This window comes from Onychostruthus taczanowskii, unplaced genomic scaffold (assembly GCF_017590055.1).
Source record: "Onychostruthus taczanowskii isolate IOZ18803 unplaced genomic scaffold, ASM1759005v1 scaffold9, whole genome shotgun sequence".
Taxonomy (NCBI): domain Eukaryota; kingdom Metazoa; phylum Chordata; class Aves; order Passeriformes; family Passeridae; genus Onychostruthus; species Onychostruthus taczanowskii.
Window position 1 is genome coordinate 2,338,351 of NW_024506993.1, and position 12,410 is coordinate 2,350,760.

Consider the following 12,410-nt stretch of genomic DNA (forward strand, 5'->3'; position numbering starts at 1 on the left):
CTGTGAAATAAAGGGGCAAAAAAGAAAACAAGCCTGAGGCTGCTGGGTCTGCTCCATGGAGAGCATCCATTGAGCAAAGACCTTGGTGTGGTCTCCTGCCACGGGAGCTGCTGCAGAGAGAGCTGGAGCATTGGCACAGAGTGTCCATAACAATCAGAAGTGATAAATGAAAGTTCTCTTTCTTTCCACTCCAAGCAGAATTTTGACAAAATACAGGGTTTATTTTCTGTAACTCATTTTACTCAGAACCTGGCCCTCATCTCCCCACACCGGGGAGGGTGGCTGCTGCTGCTGCTGCTGCTGCTGCTGCAGTGATATTGGATTCTACCTGTGCTTAGAAGTCCAAAAGGCAATTTTGAGCTGTGAGCCTTTTTAGTGACATATGGAAGAGATGACAGCAGCACTTCCATCCTCCAGACAGCATCGATCCACGGCAAATGTTCCCACTGCAGGTTGCATTTGTTGCTCCCCAGCTGAAGGGAAGACTGGGAGGTGTTACCAGGATCACCAGGAGGGCTGTGCAGAGTGTGCAAAGGAGAATTTTATGGCTGCTTCTCCACATGTCTGCAGTTGAAATGTGTTTCTGCATCAGGGGAAGTGGGGTTGGAATGAGATGAACTCTAAGGTCCCTCCCAAACCATTCCAGGATTATATAGAAGGCCACCCTTTTAAAACAGGTGAGGTCAGTGCATTACTCAGCACGTGTAGGGTAGAGAGTGGTGCTAGAATGAGGATGGAGACTGAGAGAATTGAGATTGTTCAGCCTGGAGAAAACAAGTTCTGGGGTGACCTCATGGTGGTCTTCCAGTGCCTGAAGGGAGCTACAAGAAAGATTGAGAGACACTTTGGAAAGGTCCTGGAAGGACAAGACAAGGAGGAACTTGTCAAACTGACAGAGGGCAGGGTTAGGTGAGATATTGGGAAGAAATTTCTCCCTGTGAGGGTGCTGAGGCCCTGGCACAGGGTGCCCAGAGCAGCTGTGGCTGCCCCATCTCTGGAAGTGTCCAAGGCCAGGCTGGAAGGGGCTTGGAGCAATCTGGGGTGGAAATTAGTGGAAAGTGGCAGAGGGTGGAACTGGATGAGCTTTAATGTCCCTTCCAACCAGGCCATTCCATGATTCTCTGTAGATAGAGGCAATTCTGTGGCTTTACCTGACATGTCCCTAAAGGGGAAAAGGGAATTTAGAAAACCAAGTCAAACTTTTGGGGATGTATTTTTGATGATGAACTTTTCTTGGCACTGGCAAGCTGAGCTCTTCCCGCTTCCTGCTCCTCAGTTATCAGCTGGTCATCCCTGAGTGCCTGTTGAGTGCTGAACTGAGCAGTTTATGCCTCCTTTTGAGAAAGAAAGGCACTGCCAGAGTTCATTCCTGCAATCATCTGCCAGGGAGCCTGATCAGTATTCCAGCCCTCGTGTGCTGTGATGAATTAACAATCAGCTTAAAGACCCAGAGAGCTTTACTCCAGGTGGTAGTTACAACAGCTAGCACACCTTTTAATCAAATACAATTGTTACAGAGGGATTTCTGGACACACACAGCACCACAACACAACCCAGCCAGAAGTGTAGGTGCCATTTAGCCTTAAATTCATGCATGTCCAAACTTTGCAAATTCAGCCAATCTGATCCAAGCCTATTGATTTTTCCATTTTCTGTTTCAAAGCATACACTGCCAGTGAAAAGGGTTATGACATCCTGAGGCTGCTGGATTGCTTTGTGATGTTTCTGTAATTTGTGTGCACTCAAAGGTAAATAACACGATGAAGTAATCAGATGAAAAGTGGGCTTTCATGCTGGCTGAGCATCTCCCAGCCAGCCCCTCCAACAGGGCTCAGCTAAAGCTCAGCCTGTCACCACCCAGCAAACACTAAATGGATTTGATTTGGTTTAATATATTCCTCCCTGAAATGGTTAAATGCTAATGGTGGGCTGGTTTGTTGGTTTTTTTGTGGTTTTTTTTTGGTTTTTTTTTTTTTTTTTTTTTTTTTGTGTTTCGGAATGGCAAAAACTCAGTCCAGGAGGAATTTTTGCCTCTAATTTGTTATTGCAGCAAAATTGTGTCTTCTGTCTCTGACAAAAACCACGTGGAAGCTCTTGGGAGCTGCAGATTTCATTCCAAGTGCACTGTCACTCTGAGCCACACTGCTGTGAGCAATCGTCACTGGCCAAGAGCAGGGAGGGTGGCAGTGTCAGGAAAATGCTGCTGAGAATAAGCATCAAGCAAAGCCCTTGAGCACCACTTTGAAAACCAGGAGAATGTGGTTGGAGCCAAAAACTCCAAGGAGAAATCCTGCCTGGCTCTGTAGCATTATGGGGAACTTTAAAATACTAATGGCTCCACTGTGTGCCCTCCTGTGTGGTTCAGGGCAAAGTGACCAATTCTAGGCATTAAATTAGATTGTTGTCCTTGTTTCTCAGAATTTCAGGTCTGAGAAAGTTGAAATCATCATGACTTTTATCATCAAGGATAGAATAATTTGACTGAGAATCTAATTTAAGATCCCTCAGCAACAAGATGCTTTCAATTAATACTGAATTTTCTGGGTTTATGCCCTGAATAATTATGAATTAGGTTTGCATTTGATTCTTTTTCACTGTGAAGTCCTTTTTTATTCTGGTTTGTTTAATTGCACTTCTTAATTCTCCTGCATATCCCTTAATGCCTCTGCTATAGATGTGTTTGAGAACTAAAAGAACAAGTAACAGGCCTGGACAGGCTGTTTCATGCAGCCTGTTACAGGGATTTCCCTCAAGACCAGTTGTTTGCACACAGTTATTTTTGCTTAAAACTGAGGAAATAATTAAAGCAAATCCCCTGTGTGCCTTGGGAGAAAGTTCTGGTTGAAGCCATACTGAAGCAGTTTTCCCCAACAGGTTTTTTTGTTTGTCTTTTCTTAAGGCATGAAATGCCTTAAACAAAAATGCCTTAGGAAAAATTTCACCACTGAAAGAGTGGCCAAGCTTTGGGACTGGCTGCTCATGGAAGTGATGGAGTCCCCATGCTTGGAAGTGTTCAAAAAATGAGTAGATGTGAAATTTTGTGATGTGGTTTATGAGCAGGGGGAGATTGGGCAAAGGCTGGATTTGATTATCTCAAAGGTCTTTTCCAACCCTGTTAATTCTGTGATTTTGTAATTCTATAATTAAAAATGAAAAAAAACCTCCAGCCTATGACCTAACACCACTTTATGTGCTACACCATGGCAGTGAGTGCCTCATCCAGCCTTTTTTTAAACCCCTCCAGGGATGGTGACTCCACCATCTCCCTGGGCAGCCTATTCCAATGCCCAGCCACTTGTTCTGTGAAGAATTTTTTCCTAATGTCCAGCCTAAACTTCCCCTGGTGCAGCTTAAAACTGTGTCCTCTACTGAATCTGTGATTCTGAGTTGTGTGAAAGCTGAAGGAAAATCTCTCATGTCCTCATCTCCTCCTTCAAGCTGACTCGGGCCTAGCTCCAAGATGAACTTCCCAAGCCTTTGACTTCGTTGTAGGCTGAGCTGAAGTGTTCCAGGTGACCTTGTGCTGGGTGTCACCGCTGACCTGGAAGGGGAGAAGCCCTGTGGGTGGCAGGCCATGACTCCAGTCTGGACCAGGACCCTGCTCCTGTGCTTGGCTCCGGCTGCACGAGCCAAGGCCTGACACCAAACCTTTACAAACTTCCACCTCAACAACTGCAAAAACACACATGGCCTGCTCCAAATGTACTGCTGGCAGGGGAGCAGGAGACGTGCAGGATTTATAGGGAGCTTTTGAGTTTATTTATGACAAAACAAGCCTTGTGCAGGAAGCGGGGATGCCAAGGGCCTGCCATCCTTGCATCCCGCTAATGCATTTACGTGCTCCCTCTCCCTGACGCTGTCTCTCATTTTCAGTTTGTAGCTTTAATAATCTATGCCACTGTCTTCTGTACAATATTCCTCCTGCAGCTTTCCTTTGACAGCTCTGGTTTTAATAGAGGATAAGCACCAAACTCCAGCTGAATCTGAAGACATATTTCTAATCTCGTCCCGCATTTATTTTGCTTCTCGGAGAAGTTCGTATCTTGAACAGGGGAAAAAAGTATTTTTTATATATTAAGTTGACATGTTGAATAGGTTTGTGGAGGTATCATTAATTCAAACTCCAAGTCAGAGTTAGTTACCTTGTAGTAAAGAGACAAATACACAGAAACCCTGGTACTTGGATAATAGGTTTGATTCAATTCTCTATCAGGGAGATTGCAATAATATGCCAGGCATTCCAGTCCAGGAAAAAATCCCATTTTGTGAGGTGTTGAATGAAAGTGTCATCACAGCAACGTGTCTGCCTGCCTGGATTTCAAGATATAGCCTGAAGTATTGGTGGAAACAAAGAATTAAATTGAATGGCAACATGAAAATAAGAAACAAGGAAATGTTGACTGTGAAATAAGAGTTTCAAGGTAATTTGTTCCACTATTCTCATCAGGTCATTATGACGTTTTCCATGTACTGTGTTTTTTTTTCCCTATTGTAAGACAACTTAAAACTCCCAGTTCTGCAGTGATGCTGCTAAATTGAAGCATTTTCCTGTAAATTTGTGCTTGTCAGTATAAATAACAGCCTTTGATTTGTCTATCCTCTCTCTTCTCCATGGGGACGGAGGTAAATATCTGCCACCACTACTGGAAAAGTGGTGTAGTGCTTGATTATGGGATAAATTTAGCATTCTGTGTGCCTCTGTTAGAGCTGGAGGACTGGAGCAGACTGAGGGCTGGGGAAAAACCAAACCCAGTTCTGGGATCTGCTCCCTGCAGGAGCTTTGGGAAGTTTTTGGGTGGGGGTATAAAGCTTAAATAAAGGAACTGCTTGATATAAAATGCTGAATAATCACCAGAGCCTTCTTTCTTTCACAGATATTCCTGGTTTTCCTTTCTTCCCCCTGTTTTTTTTTTTCAATTTTATTTTTTTGCACCTTGTTTGTGCCTTCACTTAAGGATATTCCCTTTCCTTTTCCCAGTTCTTTTCCCAGCTCCCTGCCTGGCCTGCCTTGGTTCCTTGGGGATTACAGACTCCGTGGACAATTTTGAGGTGGCTTTTTATTCTTGCTCCTTTCCAAAATGGAATTTGTTCTGTCACTAACCAACTTTCACCTCCAAATCTCAAAAAAATTTCCCACACAGGAAGTCTGGCTTGAAAAAATGTTTCAGCAGAAAAAGCGGTAAAATAATGAATCAATTTTTTTTTTTTTTTTTACATTTGACCAGCTCTTGGAAATCAAAGCTGTTTGAGAAATTCAGGGTAAAACATTATTAAATGAGGTACCAGTGATACACCTTTTGATCAGCTGTGCTGAAAGAGACTCTGTGAACCAGCCTGACCTCTGATGTCTCCTTTGTGTAACCCCTGTGACACCAGGTTTGCTATGAGAAATGGAACAAGATTAATAATTAATCCTTTTACTGGTGTCTGAAATAGTGACACAAGGTTGGCTTTAGTCACATGTTTTATTAATGAGCTTTGAAAACAATTGCTTTCTCCCAGCAACAGACTGCTCTGAGCTTTAGACTAAAAAAAAAAAAAAAAAAAAAGGGCTGGAGGGAATATCTGGAGTTTTTTGGTTGTCACTGTTGTTCTCCCCTTCCCCAGGGCATTCACAGAACTCGGTCACCGCATCCAAACCTTGTGAAAAAGGTTGTGAAGTTGTGAAGGAGTGAAACGGGGAGCAAAGATGAAATAAACTTTAAATCATCTCAAGACAGACAATGTGCTCGACCTGAGGGAGCTGAAATATGAAATATTTCAGAGAGCAGCTCACACTTTTACACACTGTGTGAGGAAAATGAGTGTTTCTTTGGTAATGTAAAAAAAAAAAAAAAAAAAAAAAAAGAAAGAAAAGCAGTGTGCCCATTAGGGGAACAATGTTTTTGTGTCCCAATTAGACCTCATTAGCTACAGAAAACTCAAAGCCCAACTTTTTGCAACAATTCACCCCCCCCCTCCCCCCAGCTGTAGCTACCTGCGGGATAACAACAAAACCACTGTCCTAAAAAGTGAGAACACCTTTATTAAGTGAAGATAATTGTGCTCATTTTCCTTGACCTTTCAATTTCCTGATTTTTATTCTGGCTCCCGAGGGCAGCAGCCCATCAGATGTCTGGTTTTGTTATTAATATTTACTAGGAACATTTTGGGTTTTTTTAGGAATAAGCAGTGCAGAAGGAAGTCAAACCTTTTAGACAGAATCCCCAGTGATCCTTTAATTATCTAATAAATTACAGTCCATGTGAAGAATTAATAGGAAAATAATGCTCTAATAAATATGATCTTCCCAACTTACATGCAAATTGAAGCTTTGCCTTCCTGCTCAGAATTGTTCCAAATGAATTTGTGGCCAAACACTGGTATGTTCCAATATCCTGATTTTTATGTGGGTTATTGATTGCCAAGCTGCCTCCAACCAACCTGTAGTGATAACTCATGGTAAGATCAATATCTGTGCCATTTTGCTTCCACCTTTGAGGGGAAAAAAATCAAATTATGCTTATAATTTACAGAGCCTATTCATATTTATCTTAAATAGTGTGCTGTAGCATACCTGTAATGATAAAAATGTAGTTAAATATCACAAAATTAGATCATTTTTCACACACGACTGCTTCTTACATCAATCATAATGATAGCAATAATTGTATTCTTTGGAAAATCTTTACTTCAGTCACCAGTGTTCACCCAAATGTCCACAAAAAGTAATTATAACTTATTTAAACAAAGTTATCCATTCAGTCCAGAGGGGGGATGTTTATACCTTGTCTACAACTACATTATTTTTTATAATATGAATGTGCTTTACAGTCCTTGCAAATGATTAATCATGAAATTGGCAACCAAAATGCTTGGGAGATGTAGATCAGGAAGGATTGCACTTGAGAGGGCAGAACAAGAGCTGAGAGGGAAGTTTTTACCCAGCAAGTCTGAGACTGATCATTTAATGATGAGAACGCTGCTATTTTAAATCTTCATTTGTCCCCGTTAGTCCACTAAGCAGAAAATGGATTGTGTCTGCAACATTACCCAGCTGCTTACAGATGTCAAAATACCATTCCTCTCTCAAAGAAAATAAATATTATGTGTTTCAGGGAGGGAATTTTTGTGGCTTTGCCATTAGTCATGCTAGGGTTGAATTTTCCTTGCTCACATGGGGGCCAAAGGAAGGAGAAAGGACTCAGCCACTGAGGCCTGCAAGTTTTGGGTTTGTTAATGCCACCTTTTAGGTGGTCAGCAATCCTAAACCTACACAACCAGGTATTCTGTTTGCCTGATTTTGTATCAGAGCCACCTCCTCAGCCTTTTTCATTTGTGTTGATCTCTGGGTGTGACTCCAAGCCCTCCATTGGGTGGAAGGTTCACGTAAAAATTGCCAAAGGCTCACTCTGGGTTCTTGACAGTGCCCAAACCAAGGGCAGTCATCTCCTTGCTCATTACCTGAAGGATCACAGCATAAAAATGATCAATTTTTGCTTATTTGCAGAGCTCCTGACAGTGAGGGCAGTTTCTCCAGGTAACAAATTGAAGCAAACTCACACTTTATCCCTGGAAATCTGACCTGGATACACAGCACAGGATTTTGTCAGTCCCCTCCCAGCCCTCTCTCCACACACCCACACTGCTCAAGAGCTGTTTTTGTGCTGAAGGATTTCCACACTGGGCTCTGAATGCAGTTCTGTGCTCCAAATACAGGGAGTGCCCTGACCTTCAAGTGAGCGCTTGTTGTTTTGAAAGATAATGATTGATTAAATATGAATTCAATGGATTTCTGTGAGCAAATTCTAATAACTTAAAATAATTTCTTTGGGTTGCTGTCTCCCCTTTCATGGAAGAACCCACACGAAAAATTTGGGTGCATCTCTCAGGAATTCTTCCTACAAATTCCAGCTGATTTTTGGTGTTTCCATACCTCTCCTCAATTCCTTTTTGATATTTGTTTTAGTGGGTTTAGGTTTTGCTGTTATTTTAGGGTATTACTGTCAGCATTTTGCCATATTTCAGGATTTACATATGCTCCAAGTTGTCTAAAGCTTTCCATTTTCTAATCTAAGATATTCTGGTATTTAATTTGCCAGTTCTCTTTAATTTCAGAATCAATCACTGAAATAACTGCTGTCATCATTGCATGGCTCCCAATTAAGATCTATAATTGTTTTTCCAAACAAATGTGAAGACGTTGGCTTAGCTGCTGCAAATGAATTCTTCACAGTATCCCCATAATCATTCTAATCACCATGGTACAATGATTATTAAACTTTGCATATAGATCAGGGGTTCAGCTCCTGGTGTGGGCTTTTTCCCTAATTAATATGTTTACATCACTGAAGGAAGGGAATTAATGAATTCATGTGGTACACAATGATTTAATGACTTTGTGTGTTCTGCAGTGTATTAATACACAGAAATCTGGATAATTATTTTAGGGAATTTTTAACATAAGCCCATTAAGGCAGAAATCATCGATGCATTTTTGTGAATTTTTTCATCCAACCATTGAAAAATATTTTTCCTCAATTATGGGAAATACATCCTGGATTGTTTTTCTTTCACCAGTTGTTTCAGAACCTAAACTTTAAAAAATTTCCTATATTCTGATGCTGAATTGAGCAGTTCCCTAGGAGCCCAAGGACTGTGAGTGGGTATATGCTCACATGATTTAATAAATTTTCTTTCCAGCATGCTGCTATAATAAAAATATCAATATTTTTATGACTTCATTGTGTTCTATATTTCTTAGATTATTTGCATTCAAATGGAAATGTCCTGCCAAGCCACCTGAGGCTTTGTTGTAATTGGGAAAAGGATTTGCAAAACTCCCCTTCGTGTACAGCACTTCCAGTGAGGAAGAAAATGGGAAGTGTAAAAACTCTTGCCTGTGAACAAGGCAGCAGAGACTGAAGGAGGTTTTAATCTGCTTCTGAGGCAGAATCTGCACTGATCCAAGGACCAGCATTCCAGGGAAACGGACACAAGAGCATGGCTGCAATTTCTGTGTCCAGGGTGGATTTTTGGGATTACTGGGAGTCGTTCCCCAGCTTGATGCAATGATTATGAACACACAAAGTCTACAAGGCTTGCAAATGACATCAAATGTGTTCATAATCATAAATGATTATGAACACATTTGATGTCATTTGCAAGCCTTGTAGACTTTGTGCTCTGTTCCCTCCCTTTCATTTGTGTGCTCCAGTTATCCTCGTGCTGCTTGGATTTGGACTGGATTTTAATCTCTTTATCTCTTTTTAGCGCAGCACTCTGTGTTGGGCTGAAATATTAAAATGTTCTTCTAACCAGTGCTGCTTATGCTGCCCTTGGATTTATTTATTGGTTCCATTGACTCCTCCCTGAGAAGATTATAGAGGGGAAAACACCCTCAATTTCCAACTTGCATGAAAGTGAAGGATTGGGGGATTGCTCTGGATATTGAATGGAAATGCAGGGAAAGACAGCACCTGAAATCAAACAAAAAATGTCAAAATATTGCTGGAAACACTGCAGGGTGTTCATGGATAGGCTGGAAGTAAAAAAAAAAAAAAAAGTAAAATTCATTGAATTAGTTGGTGATAAACCCTCTGATGACTATTACCAAAAAAGCTTAAGTGTAAAAAATGATAAATCTAATTTAAAAATTTGTGTTTATTTACCACCAACATCACACCAGGAAACACCTGGAACAATGTACCTGATAATACAGACAATTTTGACTTGATAAAAAAGACATAAGAGATAAAATTATGTTTTTCAGAACATTTATATAGATTTCTTAATGGTTTCAGAGGTGCTTCCATCCATATTTTTTTTTTCCAGTGTAATCTGTGTTCTCTGTTACTTCCAAAGGGAAAACTGTGTCTCATTTTTATTACTCAGCCCTTCCACCTACATTTCTGCACAATTCTTGCACTGTGCTTCTCAGACACACAATATTTTGAGGAGGAGTTGCAAAAAATTATCACTACTTTTGACAAGTCTATAAAACCAAAAGAGCACTAGTAAAACCAAACTTTTAGGAAATGCTAAGCATTTTTTATTTCAAGAAAAGGCATTTATCAGCATATTTCTTGATGTAAAAACTGCTAAATAGCAAATTAACTGGTATCTAACTTTCTTCCTGTTGGAGTGGTTCTGTGTTTCTGAATCAAAGAGAAACCTCCAGCAGTCCTTGCTGTTCTTTGCCATCACTCAGCAAAGGAGATGATTAAAATTTCATACTGGGCTTGATTTATCTAAAATTGTTGGAACTTTAAATATATGGGCTCAATCCTTATCTGACAAAGGCAGCATTAGCTGTGGTGAAATCAAAGACGAGTGAAAAGCTCCTTGTTCCCTCCAAATCGTGGTGTAATTGCAGCAGTGATTGTCTGATAACTTTTAATTGACCTCAGGGCTCCAGGATCCATCCCCAGATGTTGATCTCGTGTCCCTGGAGCCACTGAGGTTTTGCAAAAAAAAATAAAAAAAAAAGAGAATGGTGATAAAAACCCAGGGAATTTAATTAATGGGTGGGTAGAAAAAAATAAAGGTAAAATATGGATATCAAATATGGGATGGGGGAGATTTCCCAGCTCTCCTGCCTGGTGGAAGCTGCTCTTTGTGGGTGTGAGAAATCCATGGGGGGATACAAGATTCCAGGAATTTTCAAGAAAGATGTTTAAATATGAAACTGAAGGGTGGATGATCTGGAAAGACTTAAAATTCATGGCCAGAACCAGCTGATGTTCATGTTGAGAACAGGGAGAACAAATGGGCTGGGAAATACATGAGGGTTTCTACTCATAGGAGGAGAAGTTGCACTGTGAAAAGGAAATTAAGGGTTCCTTTCATAAAGGAAATTGAGGGTTCCTTTCATAAAAGAAATTGAAGAAATAAAGGGTTTCTTTCATAACACAATGTCTGGGGACAAATCAAGCCATGAAGTGCAAAAGCCAAGCTGATAACCTGTGCTGGCCCTTTCCAGGGAAGGCTGTGGTGGCAGCAGTTAAAAATCTCTTCAATAAATATTCTCTAAGCATTCCATAGGACACAATTTTCTTTCACGCCTTGCATGAATGGTTTATTTTTTATATATAATTTTCCTTCACCTCAACCATTACTTTCCCCATTATTTTCTGAAGAAAGCACAATGTTGCGGGGTGTTTTTTTTGTTTGTTTTGTTTTTTTTCTCTTATATTCTCAGCTTTTCCTCTTATCCAACTTGGATTTCCAGATCCTTGGGGCAACAAGTTGTATTGTAAGTGATGAATCCATAGTTACCAAATAAACAGAAAATCCTCTGTACCAAGGTTTTATTAAGTGACTCCTGAAAGGTATTGGAGCTGTTTCTCTAAACAAACACCATAAATATGAACATGAAATGCTGGAATTAGAAAAGGGAAAGATGTTGTTCTTCTGCTTTCCAAGCATTTATTAATATATGGAAAGTTTTATTGAGTACAGATGCTCAGTGCTTCCATTCTCCCATTTTTCACAGCTGTTCTGTGAATTCAGAATTAATTCTGTATATTTTTAAATACTTTGGGGATGATTTTCAATTATTTTGTTTTCCTGTGTTAATTTTCTTTACAGCAAAGCAGCAAAAATATTTTCCCTTCATTCCTCAAATTTACTCTAAACTTTGTATATTCCTGCTGTGAGCACTCAACAGATTTTGGGGTATTTATTTCTGGTGGTGCACTAACTAAAACACAATTTAAAGAGTCACAGTGAGACAATATTTCCCCAAGGTTGACTTCACCTGTAGTATGGCAGTGGATATCCTTTAGCTGTGCAGTTCAGGAGGATCTCTGGATTTGCTGAGCCCATGGAATAAGTGATATCATATGGCTCTTGGATAAAAATAGGCCCATGAAGGGTTTCTTCCCCTGTGAAAGAAAAACAATAATTTCAGATTAGATGTCTTTAGCGTGTCCTTCCACATAAAATTGTCCTTTGGAGTCCTTTGCTTTCAGCTGCAAGTTAAGGTCTGCTATTATATTCACCAGAGAATCCACCTCCAGACACTGGACTGTTAAGGAGGAAATATTTCAAGGCTGATTGATAATAAAATCGCAGAGCTCAGCTGCTGCTGATTTATTTTGCAGGTGACAGTGAAGCTTCTTTGCATGTTTCCCATGGAAGCTCCCTGGCCAACTGGTAAACGTGCCCATGCACCTCATCCTGGTGCTGTGGATCAGGACAGGATGGAATTGTGGAATTGTGCTTCTGTTTTGGTGCTCCCTGCTCACAGCACAGCCTAAGGGAATCACTCACCTGCTGCTCCTCTAACCCTTCCCATCTCTTGAGATATTGTTTTTGTATATTTTATGTATGCTTTTTTTATACCGGCCTGGGTTTAGGGTTGTTTATGGGGTTTTTGTTTGCTTGTTTATTGGTGTTTTGGGGTTTTTTCCCTACCCTTTTTCAATCCT

At 40.5% G+C, this 12,410-nt stretch overlaps 1 protein-coding gene across 1 annotated transcript in view; it reads right to left on the reverse strand.

The window, feature by feature from the left end:
* The window catches only part of LOC121347251 (contactin-6-like), an 81,730-nt gene extending 69,866 nt beyond the window's left edge, over positions 1 to 11,864 (reverse strand). Inside the window, exons 1-2 of the mRNA XM_041425783.1 lie at positions 11,738 to 11,864; positions 6,299 to 6,474 (exon numbers count right to left, since the gene is read on the reverse strand). Of these exons, the coding sequence (XP_041281717.1) occupies positions 6,299 to 6,474; positions 11,738 to 11,805 (244 nt within the window). The 5' untranslated portion in view covers positions 11,806 to 11,864. The remainder of the gene's footprint in view (positions 1 to 6,298; positions 6,475 to 11,737) is intronic.
* Positions 11,865 to 12,410: the final 546 nt, after the last annotated feature.